Source organism: Bos javanicus, chromosome 28, assembly GCF_032452875.1.
Source record: "Bos javanicus breed banteng chromosome 28, ARS-OSU_banteng_1.0, whole genome shotgun sequence".
Classification (NCBI taxonomy): Eukaryota; Metazoa; Chordata; class Mammalia; order Artiodactyla; family Bovidae; genus Bos; species Bos javanicus.
In genome coordinates this window covers 44,605,582-44,624,741 of record NC_083895.1, presented here as the reverse complement: position 1 = coordinate 44,624,741, position 19,160 = coordinate 44,605,582, and the positions used below count along the sequence as shown (strand labels likewise).

The 19,160-nt window shown below is 48.9% G+C and overlaps 1 protein-coding gene across 7 annotated transcripts in view; it reads right to left on the bottom strand.

Moving 5' to 3' along the window:
• Positions 1–19,160, bottom strand: part of WDFY4 (WDFY family member 4) — a 248,168-nt gene that overhangs the window by 143,412 nt on the left and 85,596 nt on the right. For all 7 annotated transcript variants that reach the window (XM_061405647.1, XM_061405640.1, XM_061405641.1 and 4 more), the window contains exons 16-25: positions 18,477–18,714; positions 18,001–18,077; positions 16,734–16,955; positions 15,912–16,090; positions 13,262–13,493; positions 12,056–12,201; positions 10,921–11,032; positions 10,025–10,215; positions 5,668–5,820; positions 1,806–1,879 (exon numbers count right to left, since the gene is read on the bottom strand). In XM_061405647.1, the coding sequence (XP_061261631.1) occupies positions 1,806–1,879; positions 5,668–5,820; positions 10,025–10,215; positions 10,921–11,032; positions 12,056–12,201; positions 13,262–13,493; positions 15,912–16,090; positions 16,734–16,955; positions 18,001–18,077; positions 18,477–18,714 (1,624 nt within the window). The remainder of the gene's footprint in view (positions 1–1,805; positions 1,880–5,667; positions 5,821–10,024; positions 10,216–10,920; positions 11,033–12,055; positions 12,202–13,261; positions 13,494–15,911; positions 16,091–16,733; positions 16,956–18,000; positions 18,078–18,476; positions 18,715–19,160) is intronic.

Genomic DNA, 19,160 nt, shown 5'->3' with positions numbered 1-19,160 from the left:
GTCTGTGTGTGGCTTGCACTCGTGGGTTCAATGGGAAGACGTGCATTCAGCACCTGTAAGTACCCAATGTCCTTTGTGCTCTCATCACAGCACTGAGCAGCCTGCTTTCTGCATTCCTTCTCCACAGGGCTGTGTCTTGTCCTTCCCTGAACCTCCAGCACTACGAAGTGGTATGGAATGGAGTGGGTTATAATAGTCAATCATGAGTGGATGAATGAAAGGGTGGTTGCAAACACCTTCAAACACTAAGGTGCTAATGATCACTAGAACAGCTGATCTGTAAGGAATCAGATGGAGGTGGATGTGAACAGCCCGCTGTATAAGGAAGGAGGTGGGTTGATTGACTGGCTTCCCTGCCTCCCTTCTCCCTTATTCTGATCACAGTCCCTGGTTTTCTTTGGGACTTACCTCTTTCTAACTCTCCTCCACCTGCTCCAGAGGGCAAGAGATGCTCCTGGCCTGGTCACATGACCTAAGATGGCCCGTGAGACTCTATCCCTACTGCTAGGAGTATTGAGTGAAAAAGAAGCCCTGTCTGCTGACTGTGCAGAGCCGCGGACACTCTATGAAGTTGCCCAGCCAGAACGAAGCCAGCATGGAAGAAAGCACAGACAAGACTGGGGTAGATCTCAGATAAAGCAATGTAAGCATCATCCAGACACCATGTGAAGATCTGACTCTGTCAACTGTATGAGCCAATAAATGTCCCCTTTCTCTGCTTTCCTTTTCACCCTCTATTTCTTCCTTTTTAATTTGGTTTGAGTTCTATTTCTGCCATTTGCTATCAAAAGAGCCTTGACTAATTCAAAAAGTAACAATGTGACGGCATTTGGAGAGAGGCCTTTGAGAGATGCTTGGGTTATGAGGGTGAAGCCTTCATGAGTGGAATTAGTGCCCTTATAAAAGAGACCTTGGAGGGCTCCCTTACCCCTCTGCCACGGAGCTGGTAGTGAGAAGATGGCAAACCATGAACCACGAAGCAGGTCCCCACCAGACACTGGATCTGCCAGAGCCTGATCTTAGATTTCCAGCCTCCAAAACTGTGAGAGATAGATTTCTGTGGCCTGTCAGTCCCCTAGGCTATGGCTTCCATTGGAAGCAAAGCTATGACCAACCTAGATGCATATTCAAAAGCAGAGACATTACTTTGCCAACAAAGGTCCGTCTAGTCAAGGCTACGGTTTTTCCAGTGGTCATGTATGGATGTGAGAGCTGGACCACAAAGAAAGCTGAATACTGAAGAACTGATGCTTTTGAACCATGGTATTGGAGAAGACTCTTGAGAGTCCCTTGGACTGCAAGATCAAACCAGTCCATCCCAAAGGAGACCAGTTCTGAATATTCATTGGAAGGACTGATGCTAAAGCTGAAGCTCCAGTACTTTGGCCACCTGATGCAAAGAGCTGACTCATTTGAAAAGACTCTGATGCTGGGAAAGATTGAAGGCAGGAGGAGAAGGGGAGGACAGAGGATGAGATGGTTGGGTGGCATCACCGACTCGATGGAAATGAGTTTGAGCAAGCTCCAGGAGTTGGTGATGGATAGGAAAGCCTGGCGTGCTGCAGTCCATGGGGTCACAAAGAGTCAGACATGACTGAGTAACTGAACTGAACTGAACTAGCCTATGGTATTTTTTGTTATAGCAGCTGAATAGACTAAGACAGACATGCTGCCCCCTGAGACCTCATGCTCTGGGAATGGGAGAAGTCCATAGTTGCTGAGCAACTGGCTGTCCTGTCCTCCTAGTTTCTATTCCTGGCATGAAACTTTAGCTGTAACCCCCAGGCTGCCAAAGCCCAGCCTACCTTGTTGACTGAAGGATTTCCACTAGATGGGAAAAGAGAGAGAGCTCCAAATTGTCGGCAGCATTCATCCAGAGCTGGAAGACAGAACACAATGAAATCAAGTGTGTGAAGGGAAGGGTTGCCAGGCAGTGTGAACTGGTGAGGTGCTGGGTGTGGTCTTCTTTGGCTTGGAATCACTAACACAGCTTACCAGCTCCGGAATCATACCAGTTCTCCTGACCGCTAGAAGATACAGAGGGCACCACCGCCAGGAGAAAGTGCAAACACCGCTCCTGTCTTTCCCATCTCTGCTGCTGTCTGGAGCTTTGCTGTGGGTCCTGATTCAAACCAAGGACGCCTACAGCAACCATCTTCTATATGTGTCCCACCCTGGGCCTCACAGCCTGTGCATCGACACACCAAATGCATGTCATTCTCACTGGATCCTACTATACAAGGCAAATATCAGTGTTTCCAATTAAGAGAGGAGAAAATAGAGGGTAAGACAGACCTTTGAGAGACAGGTCCCTTATCACCAACAAGTCATTGAACTGGAACTAGGAGCTGAGTCTCACCTCTCAGGTTTTATACTGCAGCAACTATGCAAAGAGTCTCAAAAAAAAAAAAGGAGTCGCAAAGAGTCGGACACGACTGAGCGACTGAACTGAACTGAGCCATGCATTCGGCTTGTGCGTGCAATTTCTTCAGGTCCCCTATCTATAGAACCTGTAGCTCCTATGCAACAGAATTGTGAATGACACACACTTGTGAAATGCACTGAGATTCTGCGAGTGAAGTTTATCACTCGGATTATTTTCTTTATTGTAAACAAAATGCAGTTGCTCCCCTTTCTTCTGGGGCAAAGGTGAGAGCGTGCGTTCATTCTTATTTCTATTAATACTTTCTTTAGAGAGCTCTACTATTCTCATCTAAATGATGGCACTTCCTAAGTCCCAGAATCTAGAAAGTTCAGATGTGGGAGTTTAAGAGTACACTCTTATAGCAGCAAAAAGAGCTCACACACAAATGGTACCATTTGCTGGAGGCAAGAAGCGTCGCACAAAGTCCTAAAACCAAGTCATTATCTGCATTTAGTAGATAAGAACCGTGAGGCTCAGAGAGACTGAGCACCTTGTCTGGCGCCCACGGTTTCTAATTGGCAGAGACTGGCTTCAAAGCCTGGTCTGTCTGACCATGGAGCCCACTCTCTTTCCTTCTTGCTGTGTTCCCCCACAGGCATCTCCTGCAGACAGTGACTCAGAGAGTCAATAATCAACCTCACTTGAACCAAGCAAGCAGTCATGGCTCCATCCATTTACTTATGGGGGAAAGTGGAACAACCTCAGTGGCTCTAAGTTTATTATGAAGGCAGAGTCTGTCCCTCTCCAGTCCCCAAGGCTCAGCATCATACATGCCACTTAGTGACCTCTTAATAAGGATCCACTCCCTTTTTTAAAAGAATGAATACAAAGTAAACCAAAATAAGACAAGTGGATTACTCTTAAGCCAAAAACAGCCTGTCATATTTCCAGCCCCCGAAAGCACACTCACTGCCAGCTACACACAGAGGTAGGGCAGCTGTCACTTGAGAGAGTTGGTGTCGATAAATGTGGCTCCTGGGAAGGTAGAGGTAACCAGACACAGCACCCCAACATTCTCAAGAGGATGCCAAGAGCTTTGCATACTTGAATTCACACACATTCACTCATGAAGGCAGTCCCTGAATAAATGATACATCAGGCTCCGTGTTGGGAACTGGGGGAGCTGAGAAAGTAACACAGATATCCTGTGTTCTGCTCCAGAGCTTTAGAAAAATAACAGATTGTCCCAGCACACTTGAGGCCACCCAGCTCTTTTAGAAATTATGTAATACCAACTGTCTGAATTTTGGAAAACATGCATAACTGAATCTTTTGGTTGTTATTCTGTGTCACAGAACCCCTGTACTAAAGACTGTATTAAGATGTCTGTATTAAATTAGTTTGAATTTCAAATGAATAATGTGTCAAATTCTGCTCTCTCCCCACCCCTAGGACGACCTCAGTCTCAGAAAGGGGTGGCCTTTTCTGAGGCCACAGGCCTAAGGCGTGCATGACTTCAACTTCCTGTCCCTTTCGGCTTCTCAGTGCCCTGCCCCTCCCTGCCACAAACCAGTCATCAGGGATCTGCCCCTTCCATTGTAACCTGCTCTCTGCTCCCCAAACCTTCCCTCCCCATGAAGGACTTGTCCCATCAACAGCTGATTCCTACACTGGCACTTTAGATGCCCCTTCCCACTGCTCAAGTCTCCTACGTTCTGAAACACTCTTTTTCTCTTCCTCAAAAACCCACTGACTGTCTCCTTCCAGCCTCCTCCCCGCTCCTCACCTCACTTCCAACTCCACCATTTACTCTTCCCTGGGCCTGTCCGTGACCTCCAAACACAACAGACACATCCCTGCCCTGACTTCACTTGATGTACCCAGCTCTGGGGAAATCCTTCTTCTTTTAAAAATCCTCTCCTCTCAATCTTTTAAAAATGTTATGTCATTTCATTGGTTTATTGTGGATTTTTTAAGCATCTTTTCTGCTTGCTTTTATTAGTTGCCTATTTTCTTAACCCCAGTGTGAAAAGCACCAGCTCAGCTGAGGGGCTGGTTTATTCAGGGAGGGGACGGGTGGTGCCCATGGTGGTTCCAGGAGCAGGCAGTGGGGGCCCGGTGGGTTCCTGTGTGGGTAATTCCTGGGCTGGGCTGGTGGCAATGATATAGAGGAGCCAAGATGCCTGAGCACGGCCATGGCATTTTAGAAGGGGCAGCAGTGTGGTCAAGGCATGCTGACTTGTTTGCCAGGGTGGTGAGGCTATTTTGCATACCCGCTTCCTGCTGTGCACTGGGAGCCCATATCCCAGGTCTAGTTGGCTTCCCCAACAATCCTTGCATCAATCTCCAGATCCAGGAGGAGAAGGGGATGACAAAAGATGAGATGTTTGGATGGCATCACTGACTCAATGGACATGAGTTTGAGCAAGCTCCAGGAGATGGTGAAGGACAGGGAAGCCTCAAGTGTTACAGTCCATGGGGTTGCAAAGAGTCACCTCTACCTGCAGTAACATCGCTGCAGGTGCCCCAAGCCACCTGCTCTCAAATGCCTGTGGTTGTTCTCATCCCTACATGTGAACAAATGGCATCCACCCCACCAGGAACATTCCCCCACTGAACATGTTCTGCCAAACTCAGCCCCAGAGCCCTGATTCACAAGCTGAGCTGACTGTCCCCTCTTCACACTCCCCAGAGGCCCTTTCCCCACTCACTGGCATCCAGCACATTGTAGCATCAGCTACATCCTATCCCGGGCCCAGATGGCTGTGTGTGGGAGCTGTGTCCTGGTTATCACCATGCCTCCAGAACACACCAGAGTGTGACCATCACTCAATAAATGATGCTTTGTGAAGGGATCTACCCAAAGGTCTGCCCGATGCTCCTCACTCAGCCTCCTGTGTGCCGTACGGCTCTCTCACTCCTTCCTTTACAGGAGCATTTCTAAGCGTCATCCACAGGAATTGGTATGCTTTAATACCCTCTTATGTACGGAAGCCTACAGTTTTAAAATCTTTCCCCAGATAGTAGCGGATTTGACTCCCGCACCAGCCTGTGAGGGAGAGACGATGGTCTCCCTTTCACACAGGAGAAGACTCAAACTCAGAGAAGTCAAGGGACTTGTCTGAGGCCACACAGCCTATTGGTGGTAGAAGTTAATTATAAAGCAGGGCCTCTGAGCTCCACAGCCTCTGTGGTTTTCTCTCTCACTACCACCTTGAGCATGGAGGAAGCAGATCCGCTGGGTTTAGATGAGGCTCCAGGTTTTCTGTAACTTTAGGGCTAGCGACCAACCTCCAGTTTACCTCGAAATTGCAGAGGATGTGCTGAAAGACACCAACGTTGGTGATTACGGAGGGTCCAAAGCCCAGTTCTGCAGTGCCAGTGATAGACAGGATCAGCTGAAAAATGCGATGGTTCAGAAAAGAGGTCTTTTTCCTCAGGAGAAATGCCATTATCTGCAAAGATTAAAGCACAAAGCGATTTCCTAGTGAATGCGTCATCAGGACTCTCTCCCCCTCGCCTACCTGCTCCTGCCATGAGCGCGTCATCAGGACTCTCTCTCCCTCGCCTACTTGCTCCTGCCAGTACCCTTTGTCCGCCCAGTCTGGAAACTCTCTGCTCTCTGGGACGACCTCCTCCACCGCCTTTCTCTCAGAAGGAAAGCAGACGCCAGCCTCTGCAGCTGCTTCCCCGCAGTGTCCACTTTTCTGTGCTCATGTGGCGTCACCTCTCACTGTGAGCCCCGGCCCCTTCCTGAATTTTCCACATTTCCGGGACGCCACTCTCTGCCGGTTTCCTTCCACCTTTCTGTGCTTTTCTCGTTTTCCTTTACGGGGTCCTACATTCATAACCACCACACAGCTGCTGCTGTATCACTAGGCAGCCACCATCTGCCCACAAACCCAGTTCCGTCAGCTCCACTCCAGGCTGCTGCCACCAGATGTGCCATTCTGCTGTGCCAGGCCCCGGAAACTGGCAACACGCAGGCATCCAGTCCAGTGTCCAGGCACGGGAACCCCAGTGGCCCACACTCATCTCACAGACTGACTAGGTGGATCTAACCTAGCCTCCTGTCTCTGTTGACCTCAGTAGCACGAAAGTCAGGCTGCCCTACCATCCACTTGTATCTGGGTCCTCACCCACTTCATTGAGATTCTCAGCTCAGCTCATTCACAGCTCAATTCCCCACTCCTGGATCTAAGAGTCCACCCTTCTCCCCGTCCTCTCAGACACTCTCCAGTGGGTCATCCGGAAGTCTTATTCGTTGTTATGGGCTGGCTGTTTGTTCTTCCCAAACTCCATATGATGAAACCCTAGTCCCCAGTGTGATGGTATTTGGAGGCAGGTCTTTTAGGAAATAATTAGCATTGGATGAAGGCATGAGGGTGGAGCCCTCACAGATGGGATTCAGTTCAGTTCAGTCTCTCAGTCGTGTCCAACTCTTTGTGACCCCATGATTCACAGCACGCCAGGCTTCCCTGTCCATCACAAACTCCCGGAGTTCACTCAGACTCACGTCCATCGAGTCAGTGATGGCATCCAGCCATCTCATCCTCTGTCGTCCCCTTCTCCTCCTGCCCCCAATCCCTCCCAGCAACAGAGTCTTTTCCAATGAGTCAACTCTTAGCATGAGGTGGCCAAAGTACTGGAGTTTCAACTTTAGCATCATTCCCTCCAAAGAAATCCCAGGGCTGATCTCCTTCAGAATGGACTGGGTGGATCTCCTTGCGGTCCAAGGGACTCTCAACAGTCTTCTCCAACACCACAGTTCAAAAGCATCAATTCTTCGGCGCTCAGCCTCCTTCACAGTCCAACTCTCACATCCATACATGACCACAGGAAAAACCATAGCCTTGACTAGACGGACCTTTGTTGGCAAAGTAATGTCTCTGCTTTTGAATATGCTATCTAGGTTGGTCATAACTTTCCTTCCAGGGAGTAAGTGTCTTTTAATTTCATGGCTGCAGTCACCATCTGCAGTGATTTTGGAGCCCAGAAAAATAAAGTCTGACAGTGTTTCCACTGTTTCCCCATCTATTTGCCATGAAGTGATGGGACCAGATGCCATGATCTTCATTTTCTGAATGTTGAGCTTTAAGCCAATTTTTCACTCTCCACTTTCACTTTCATCAAGAGGCTTTTTAGTTCCTCTTCACTTTCTGCCATAAGCTGGTGTCATCTGCATATCTGAGGTTATTGATATTTCTCCCGGAAATCTTGATTCCAGCTTGTGTTTCTTCCAGTCCAGTGTTTCTCATGATGTACTCTGCATATAAGTTAAATAAACAGGGTGACAATATACAGCCTTGATGTACTCCTTTTCCTATTTGGAACCAGTCTGTTGTTCCATGTCCAATTCTAACTGTTGCTTCCTGACCTGCATACAGATTTCTCAAGAGGCAGATCAGGTGATCTGGTATTCCTATCTCTTTTAGAATTTTCCACAGTTTATTGTGATCCACACAGTCAAAGGCTTTGGCATAGTCAATAAAGCAGAAATAGATGTTTTTCTGGAACTCTCTTGCTTTTTCCATGATCCAGCAGATGTTGGCAATTTGATCTCTGGTTCCTCTGCCTTTTCTAAAACCAGCTTGAACATCAGGAAGTTCACAGATGGGATTAGTGCTCTCAAAAGAGTCACAGGAGAGCATTCTTCCTCTCTCTACTCTGCCACGTGAGGATACAATGAGAAGTTGGCCATCTGCAATCCAGGAGGGTTCTCACTCAACCTGACCATGCTGGCACTCTGATTGTGGACTTACCTGCCTCCAGAACTATGAGAAAATTAATTTCTGTTGCTAATAAACCACCCAGTCTATGGTATTCTGTTATAGCGGCCCAAACTGAGACAATTTAGATCAGCAAATAGTTTCTTTTCATACTATCCTGTCGCTTCTTTGGCAGATCTGACCATTCCCCACCCCACCCCACCAGGACACAATTAGAATGGCTGAAAGCTGCATGAGAAAAACCACTCAAGTTGACTGATCTCACTTTACATTAATAGTGTCAGATGTCAAATTGGTATCCAATCTGGCCTGGCAATGCAATTCTGCTTTTTTATAAGCTAGCTTTCCCCATCCCACAGATGATGATCTCAACTCTCCTCCTCTCTCCACAACTTCCCACCACCACCACCCAACCCAGTACACAGCTGAGAGTTTAGAACCCAGACGCGAGCACGCTCACCTCCTCACCACCAGATCCACAAATGCCCGCACTGCATTCCTTCCTGCCACGAGCCGGGTTCCACTCGCCTGCCCTCTGGAACCCACCCCCCGCCTGCTCCGTGGGGTAACTCCTCTGTCCGAGCTTCACCCCTATTTCTCCTTCCTGTCACTTTGTTCCTGATAAACACGGCAACAAGTACACAGTGTTCGTGTTCATCTGTTCAGTCATGTCGGACTCTGCGATCCCACGGACTGTAGCCCACCAGGCTCTTCTGTCCACGGGATTTTTCAGACAAGAATACTGGAGCAGGTTGCCATTTCCTCAGGCAGGGGACCTTCCTGATCCAGGGATAGAACCTGAGTTTCCCACATCTTCTGCATTGCTGGCGGATCCTCTACTGCTGAGCCACCAGGAACAAGTCCACACACATCATGCCCAGTGAGCGTGCGCACTAGGGAAAAGCAGGAAAAGGTGCTGGAAGCGGATGAGGTGGGGGAGGGGGAGGCCGGAGACATGCGGTCCGGCTGTGGCCACAGTCCTTGACGTGACACCAGGTGGCTTTCTTCCAGACCCTGACTCAGGTTCCAAAGAGACAAGGAGGCTCTTTCCTGCCCACACTGGGCCCAGAAGGAACCCGCAGCTGTTGTGCCCCAGTGACTTTGTCTAGACTTTGACCCTAGTCGCTGCCCTCCACGATTCCTTTCTTGGCTGCCTCTCAGCCAGGCAGGGCACTCCTGGAGGAGAGTGTCCACGTCTCATCTGACATTATGAACAGTAAATAGCCATATAATCAGGGTGCACATACACACAGCAATTACTCTGAGCAGCCATGCTTCGAAGAGCTCAGCATATACTAACTCTGTGATCACGATCCTGCACGATGGGGCTGCTATTATTCCTATCTTACACGGAAGAGAGCTGAGACACAAAGGTTAAGAACTAAAGTTGGCCAACAGTTCTAGGGCGTTTCATCTGCGCCAGACATAATCCTAAGCCCTTCGCCTGTATTAAATCATCTAGTCCTCACTGCAACCTCGTGATACAGGAGACACAATAGATTGTACTGTACAGATGTGGAAACCAAGAGAGAGAGGATAAGTAACTCAGGAAAAGTTAAATAGAAAGCTAGAAAGAGGCTCAACTCCAACCTAGCACTCTGGTTCCAAGGTCTGGGCTCTTAGCTGTCATACTAGATGCAAACTAGGGGGATCGCAGATGATTCTTGAATTCATCAATGAAAGATGTTGGCAGCCACAGACAGGTGAGCATCTCCATCCTGATCAGAGCTCCTCTCTGGCTGGTTGTCACCTGGCCCTCTGCTCTGGTGATGCTGAGAGGCCAAGGAACTTTCAGTTTGCTTTCTCCAAAAGTCATACTGATAGGAATGTCTACTTGGGCCAGCAAGGCTCCACCCTGTTCCTCAGGGATGACAGCTTCTTGCTGGGTGGTGGGCGGCATTTGCAGACTCGGGTGGGAGGGTGGACTTACCTGGTACCCACAGATGTGCTGCATCAGGCGGTCACACATGACGTTGCTGGTCAGAACCAAGTGCAGGACTTTCACAGCCGCGTACATGCTGTGGTCGTCCGTTGCTAAGGAGATGAGGCCCAGGAGGATGGCAGGCCCGCCAATGAAGTCCAGGCTGCTGGCAGCAGGGCTGGAGTGGAACACTCTTACCCCTGTGTGGGACCAAGACATTCCTGAGCACACCACAGCTCCATTCCAGTGGAAACTCCTCTGGCAGCATGCAAGAGCTGTCAGGGACATCACCCACTTACAGCTGTGGGGCCTGTGCACAGGACAAGCTGGGAGGAAGACTCGGGGCTTTAGAAGTTTTTGGTCACTGAGAGATCCTGTGCTGAGTCCTCTCGGGGTCATAGAAGGCTGAAACAGCCCAGGGGGTTTCAGACCTCCACCCTCTGTCTTAGTCCAGACTGCCAGATGAGCCAGCCGTCCTGTGAGCTGGCTGCTCTGACAGCCTCTGGCTCTTTTCCGGGCTCTAGATCTGCAGCACTCGCCCCTGGCACCAGCTCTCTGTTCTGCTCTTGTCTGATTGCAAGGCACAGTCGCCGGTTGTTTTTTTCACCCAAACCACCACCACAGTTGCCTCTGCTCAGAGGCCCCGCTATACTCACTAGATAGGCTCCGTTTTGCGTAGACGCCAGCTTGGTTAGTAGCAAGTTCACTAACAGTTGTCAGATGCAGCAAAGTGATCTGATCTCTGCAGGGAAGCTGATGCTCTGGTGGGGGTTAACTCTCAACTCTTACTCTCACCACCTGAGCTTCTCAGCCCACTCAGTCTTGCCTACCACCCCAGAATTCCAGGCTGCACAGGTGATGCCAGCCACGTGCTCTTCTTCCCAAATAGCAGGAAAAGTTCATACCTAATTGGCCCACAGCAACAGCTCCAATGGTTCGAAGAGAACCCGAGAGGTGACCAGCACAGTTTCTTAGCAAGAACACAGGCACGACACTGTCACGGGATGAAATGTTCATCTAGAGAAATTGGCAACAGTTAGTCCTAAGCAACTTTCCTGGAGAGGAGGCGGTCTTGTTCAGGAGCTCCTAGAGGGCAGGCATCCTGAGGCCTGGCACTCCGTTAGTGTAAGCCATTGAATAAACAGTAACTGAACCAACATCAGAGGGACTGAAGCCAAAATTCAGGTTCTGTCCTGCCTCCCAGTCTTTGGCTTAATCAGAAGGGAGAACCTTTCATTATACAATTGTGCCACCAACGTCCCACATGGTCACTAATTAAACAAACGCTCACAGCGAGGAGCTGATGAGAGTAGGGAGGCCCTGAGGACACTTGGAGGCATAACAGTGTTGAGACGCCCAGGGCTGCCTTCTTCCTAGTCTAGGGTCATCCATCTCCGCAGGTCTTGGCATCACTGGTCTTCAAGGGCCAGAAGACGGGACCCTGGCCTCTTCTAGCAGAAGACTCTGTGCTGGTAAGGCATAGTGTTAGTGCTCAACAGGACTTAACCCCTGGTCTCACCTCCTCAGGAAAGGGAGGGGACCCTCTGTCTGTGAGGGTGGTGAGAATATAAGCAAATGAGCCCAAATTCATCAACAGTAAGCAAAAGAGCGCTTTATGCAGGGGATTAGGAAATAGGAAATCTAATGGCCTCTTTACCTAACTAACTTGTCTGCTTTCTGCTTTGCAAATTTTTGCTTAAACACAATGGCTCAAAGGCTACCTTACCATCTTAGGGGTTAGTAGCACCCAGGAAAAGGAAGTTTAATTGTGTTCCCCATGTCACAAATGTTGTTTAAATATTCCATTTGTTCTCGCTCTACTGAAGAGAATGAAGAGTACCTACTTTCTTCTCTGAAAGAAGAGATTTGGTCTTGAGGAGTGTGAATGGGCAGGAGTCATAGAATATTTTCACAAATGAAGTGTGTCTGTCAACACACACACACAAATGTGAATTGGTGTTCATTTAGTCACTGAAAGCTGCAGCAAGCCATGAGATCTTTATTCCAAAAAGGAGCAGCAAGAGACGTTAGAAGGTGTACCTCTTTGGCAATCAGGCGGCTGTCCACCTCATTGTACGTGCTTCTAATGTCTGCAACGCTGGTAACGGAGGAGCTGGCTATGTGAAGGCCGAAGGAAACCTTTTCCTCTGCAACCAGGGGCGTTGCTTCCACACCAGGATCCTCTCCTACAACAACACATCTTCAGTTATTTCTACTCTCACTTTACTGAGTAGGAAATTAACCCTCAGAAGAGTGAGCATCTACTGCCACATGGCAAAGTCATTGCTGAGCAACGTTCGTAGCTATTATATGCTATTGCATTGTATGTCATATGTTATATGTTTTGTCCCCGCCTGTCATTTCTGACACACAGAAAACTGTAGAGAACTCTCACAATATTAACCTTACTATAAAATAGAAGCACTCCAGGTACGAAATTACTAAGTCTTGAGACATCTATTGTGAGTGTAACCTCACCCCCAAAACCAAAGTGCTGGGCTGAAAGCCCTGTGGTTTTCAGTGAGCTGCATATTTGGGGTAAACCCCTCCTCTGGTTTCAGCACACAGGTGCTCACTCAAGGAGAGCTATATGTGCTAGTGAGAAGCATGGCGTAAACGAAGAGTTGATGAAACTTGGGCTCTAGACCTGGCCTCCTCACATTGTTCTTGCCAGTGCTCATTGCTAGAGGAAATGAAGTTCAAAGAACACACGAGGCCTCAAGACAAAAATGCTCCACAGTGCTCAGTCACCCTTTACCATGCAAGAAGGCGTCAGTACACAGATTCATTTATTATTCTTCCCAGATGAGAGCTGACCCCCTCGACTTGGCAGAGCACAGAGAGCCATACTCCCTGCTTGAACAGCCAACAATCAATAATGAAAACGCGGATGTTTTGTCTGCCTGTTTAATAATTGAAGACAACAGTATACTTTAGTTAAAAAGCTTCTTCATTAAAAGGAATGTAACTTATTTATCTCATTCTCTTCCCTCTTTCTTTGCTGATGATATTACCTACCCACTTTTCTCTATTACGTACTCTGGAATTGAAACCTACAGGAGATTGTCATTTCCTTTTCTGTGACATTTTCTATTGGCTTGTAAATATATAATAATCCAATTACAGAGGACTTCCCTAATGACTGGCCTGTGATGAGTTTTTTCCTTATAAATAAGCTATAAATAACCAGATGTCTATTTAAAAATTAGAATGAGCAAAGTCATCATAAATCAAAACACCCCATACCTTGGACATGCACAGCCTGGAAGTTACCACAGTATCTTGGGCCAAGTTTGTTGATAACTTCCAGAGTTTCCATTGAGATGGCTTCTTCAAAGAAGTACGTGGGGCCCAGACGCCATATTAGTAATGACTTTTGTTTCCAAACTCGAGGGGTAGCAATATATCCATAAACATCCACAAACGAGGATGGATCCATCGAAAGGAATGGTCCTGGCAAGGCCTGAATGTACAACATCTGTTCAAACAAAAAGGTAGGGGAGAAGGGTAGATGGGATGTATTTAATCTCAGAATTAATCAAATAAATACATAAACCCAAAAATGATATACCTTATTCATCTCTCAAAGTAAAACCTTTATTCAGAAACATTACAAAGATAACTCTCAAAGCTGAGAAACACCGCATAAAGCAGTTTATAAAAAAAATTCTGTGTGTATGCACTCTCAGTTGTGTCCAACTCTTTTATGACCCCAAGGACTGTAGCCCACCAAGCTCCTCTGTCCACGGGATTTCCCAGGCAAGAATAGTGGAGTGGGTTGCTATTTCCTCCTCCAGGGGATCTTCCCAACCCAAGGATTGAACCTGAGTCTCCTGCGTCTCCTGCAATAGCAGACAGGTTCTTTATCACCAGCACCTCCTGGGAAGCCATGTGGGAGTAAAAACCTGACATTGTGCCTTTGGAAATAAGTGTGATAAAAAATATAAAGTGTCACTGAAAGGTTCATCTCTTTTTCCAGTCATTTCACAAAGAACTTTAAAGTCCAATGTTGGCACATTAATTAAGTTTTACATACTAAATATAGCTACAGACTAGAAAGGAAGAAATAAACTGTCCCTATTTGCAAATGGCACGTCCATGTAGAAATTTCTAAGGAATCCACAAAAAAACAAACTAATAAGTGAATTCATCAAAGTCACAGGATATATGATCAACACATAAAAATAAATTGCATTCTATAGACTAACAAAGAACATGCAGAAACTACAATTGCTCACAAGAAAAATAAATACTTTCTTGTTCTGCAAAATCCCATGTGAAAGAGGATGAAAGAAAGCTATAGATTAGGAAAAATTATTTATAAAATTACATATCCAGCAAAGGACCATTATCTAAAATATTTAGATAAAACTCTTAAAAGTCAATAGTAAAACAGTAAACAATCCAATTAGAAGTGAGTGAAACATATACACTGCTGCTGCTGCTAAGTCTCTTCAGTTGTGTCTGATTCTGTGCGACCCCATAGACAGCAGCCCACCAGGCTCCCCTGTCCCTGGGATTCTCCAGGCAAGAGCACTGGAGCGGGTTGCCATTTCCTTCTCCAATGCATCAAAGTGAAAAGTCAAAGTGAGGTCGCTCAGTTGTGTCCGACTCTTAGCAACCCCATGGACTGCAGCCTACCAGGCTCCTCCGTCCATGGGATTTTCCAGGCAGGAGTACTGGAGTGGGGTGCCACTGCCTTCTCCGAACATATACACAGACATCACTAAAGAGGATATACAAGTTGCAAATAAGGTTCTAACATTTGAGAACAGCTGTTTCATCTGCAGCCTAAGTCCATCTTTTTTCTTGCTCAACAGACCCCTGCATTTAGACACAGACCTTGTGTTTATCCCATTTGAATTTCACTTGCTGGAAAGTCATCTCTGTCAGTCTTGGCCCTTGGCCATTCTCCATGCCATATTTTGCATATTTTGACATATTCCCATGGCATCACATACCTTCCAACCTCCATGCTGACTCACTCCGGTTCAGCAGGCCCCTGAGGTTGGATGTTCATCTATGTGCCAATTCACTAAACGACACATCAGCCTTGTAACTATAAATTCAATACAATTCATCAAGTGTATGTTGCACGCTTTCTGTATGCCAGCCCTGTGCTAGGTGAAAGCAAGTTCCAGATATCAATAGGACAAGGCTCTTAGCCTCACAATACATGTTCTGCTTCACAGAATACAATCTATTCTATGAAACAAGACTGGATCCCAATATACTCTGTGAAAGAGGACCAAAACCAGCCCACTCTGTAATTAACTAAAGAGATTAAAAAAAAAAGACTTCGGGTGACCACGAATGTAACCACACTTTTCATCCTGGCTAACGTGAGTGACCACTGCTTTTCTCCAGTGACAGTTTAAGCCCTTTCCCTTTCCTTCTGCTTCCTGATTAAAAGCTTTGAACATATACAGATACCAAATTGTCTCTCGACAGCACCCCGTTCAGAACTGACTGACCTCCGCTTTTTTGAACCCTCCCCAAAATCACCTAAAGTGAGCCCAAATCCTGTCAGTTCCTCCCAACGCCTTATTACTCCATGGTAAGGAGGGAAAGAAGGCTCTTGCTACAGCAAGCTTCATAAATGTACCTCTTGTTTTGTACTATATGCATGCTCCTAGAAGTATTTGACTGGTGGGCATGGACAGTTCCTAACACCTAAAACAATACCTAACATACATTAGGTATTCAATAAATATTTAATGTGGGGAGGAAGAAAGGAAAGTGCGAGGTAAGAAGAATCGTTAACAATTGAAGTCAAAAGTTAACTTTACATTTTGGAAGACCTTTTTTTTTAACGCTCTTGATGATTCCTTCTGGTTACCTCTGTGACTAGGCGGCATGGCCCTGGGGCAAGCACAGCTTGGGGGAAACATCTCACCTTGGCTGAGCCAATGACCTGTCCATCCAGGTAGGTGAAGACTGTACAATTCCTTTTCATTTCCTTGGTGACGACCACAGCCAGGTGGTGCCACTGACCACAAGCCAGCAGCTGGCCACACCTGACCCGAAGCTGGCGTCCTGCAGAAGGCTCAGGGTCATCCTCGAGTTCCATGACATCTGGACGAGAACACAAGAACCAGACTCAGCTGCAGCGTCAGGGAGCATCAGCCCAGCCCCAGGGGCCCCAGTGCCAGCGGAGTGAGCGCCGAGCCTCCCAGAGAATCCTAACAGCAGCAGGAGCTTTCACTGCTGGAGCCCTTGCTTTGGGCCAGACACTGAGGCAGGCGCTATCACGATTCCCAGGTTACCATCCTGAGGCACAGCGAGGCAAGGAAGGCAACTTGCCTAAGGTTACATAGCTGGAGTTCAAACCCAGGAGTCAGGCTGCAGGGTCTACCCATCACTAGACTGCCTCCAGAGGGACACACATGGGCTGGCAAAGTCCCAGAAGGGAAGGAGCTTAGGCGGCTGGACTGTGTGTGAAGGACACCAGGCCAAATCCTGGGCCTTCCAAAGTCCATGTCTCACTATGAAACAGGGCAGAAAAAACAGGCATGGCCATAACACCCTGGGCTTGGCCATCACAGTCCACTTTGGGGCACTGCAGGCAGGTGAGCTTGGAGATCCAGGCTGAGCTCTAGGCGGCAGAATCAGAATTAGCCACCTACCTAGACAGCTGAGGGCAGGCAGGCAGCCCAGGCTCTTGGGTCAAGAGCTGCTGACTCAGTCCCACATGCCCCAAGTGTGGGCGAAATCTTACCCAGGGGCTGAAACTCTTTCTCTTCTGTAGACACAACCAGGGAGAGGTCTTCTGGGCAGAGGCTGACAGAGAAGCAGACGAAGGGCTGCTCAGTCCTGGCCAGGTGGCGCACCAGGGTCAGGAAGCGCAGTGGGTGGCCCTCCGCGGCTGCGCTGTGCCTGCCGACCAGGAACCAGCAGGAGAAGCTCAGGCCCCCGGGCGGAGGGAAGGACCTGGCAGCACCTGGGGCCAGAACACAAGCACGCCTGAGGCTCCGTCCTGCTGTGCAAGCGTCTAGGCTCACTGTGGCTCTGACTCGCCCAGGGTGGCCCTGTGGTGTGCCAGTACTGGGCCCTGCCTGACCCACACCCAATTCACAGGGGCCCACGCAGCACGCTATTGTCTCCTTCCTTAATCATACTCGCAGGAATAAGTCCTGTTCCCTCCAGGACTTGAGCCTAGATCTTCAGAGCCTCTCTCCATTTCTGACCCACCTATTACGCTGCATTGCCAAGGGAGCAGAGAGGGAGCACGTGCCTGAGATCCATCACCACGTGGCCCGCTGGTCAGCTGGTCTAAAGCTGGCCTGTGTGCTATGTGGGGCAGAGGAAGCTGGACTAGCCAGGCCAAACCTTGCCTGGGGAGCGCTCACTTTGGGGATACCCAGGCTGGCAACACAGGTGGGGTCCACTGTCCTCACTGAATGGGCAGAATCAGGCTTGGAGCTCTGCGCTGATGAACTGTAAATGCCACAGCTCCTCAGCATCCACCCTCCCACAGAAGCCCAGACCCTGGCTCTCCTGACAGGGGGTGCCTGGTCTTCAGCTGAGAGCAGCTCTGTACAAAGCATGCCAAGGCCCAGCTGATCCACATGAGGCAAGGGCAGGCTTGCTCCTGAGTGGCCATCGGCACAGAGCTCACACTCCTCTCTAGAGTCATCAGGTGGGGCGAGGTGTTCATGTTGGCCTCTGTCAGTCATGGACAAAGGGCATCAAACCCAGGCTCAGCTTCCGAGTCAGCCGTCAAGCCCATCAGTGTCCACTGAACCCCAATATGTGCAGAGCTGTGGGATGGGCCCTTGGGATGCACAGTGAATAGGACACCCCTGGCTCAAGACAGAAATGACCAAAGGGAAGGATGAGTCCTCTACAGACATGTGGGACCAAGAGGAAGACTCATGCTTTCTGGAAATGCCAAAAGGAAATCTGAAATCGAGACTCCCCAAGGACTTACTCCCAGGTCAGGGGGAGGGGACCTCAGCAAGCTAAACCCCCAGGGAAACACATACCTGTCCCAATCCCTCCAGAGACTGAGTACTCGGTGCTGGTTCCCATCACCGTAGCCAGAGTCGGAACAAACAAACAGCTGGAATAGGAAAGTGTCTCAGATCATTGAACCACAAGCCAACCTCTGATGTGACATCTGCCCCTCTGCCCGGCTTCAGGGGCCACACTCCCTCCTAGATCATGGGGCCCCCAGGACACAAAGTGATGGATGCTGGCACCATGGCCCTAAGAAAGGAATTTGGTTGGAGGCTGGAGGGGAGGGCAGCCTAGAATGCAGACAATCAGGAGAAGGAGGCAGTCCTGGCCTTAGATGGCTAGGGATGCTGCCCTTGAAGATGGGGTGTCTGTGACCCAGATATTTTCCACAGCTGACTGTGAGACCTGATAGAAACTACAGTTTTGTAATCAATATTATAATTCACCCAAGGCACTGGGAAATTAGTGAAGTGTATTTCAAGTGTATGAAAGCCAGTCATACCCGTAACCTTCCACGGACATGTCGAATTCCACGAAGGATGGAGCCAGGGCCGCCCTCTGAGGCTGCAGGTTGCGGGGGGAGGTCATGGAGATGAGGCTCAGTGCTGTCTGAAGGGTGGTGGTCGAGGTCTGGGACAGCCCCATGGGCTTGAGGGCCTGTGTGCTTGCTGGGTGAGGGCCGGCATCCCCGGGGGCCACTGCAGAACCCTCAGCAGGCACTGGCATCGCTGCCTGTGACCCTAGAGCCGCAAGCAGAAGAGCTGTGTCTTTGCTCAAAGCACTTCCACTCCTCTTCTGCCACAGTCCCCAAGGAGGGCTCTGCAGAGTACCAGGCATTCCCAGCCCCAAGGGTGGCCTCCTGGGCCCTCCCACTCACCCTCTTGCCTGGGACCTCTGCTGATGCTGATAACACTGAATCAAAGGTGACAACCTGCTCCTCCTGGAAACTTCTCCCTTTAATTCTATCATTGCTGCCACTCCTTTCTGCTGCTGTCGTTGGCTTGCCCCGTGACCTGTCCCTCACTGGGGCTTCGTCCTGGCTCTCTGACCTCCAACTCTTTTCCACAACAGCCTGTCTCCTCAAAAGGTCTGTTTTCCACCTCCAGCTCCTGGCCCACTCCTGACTCTCCATCCTTGCTTTTCAACTGGGCCTCCTACCCGTAACATCCTATGCAGTCCATGGCTT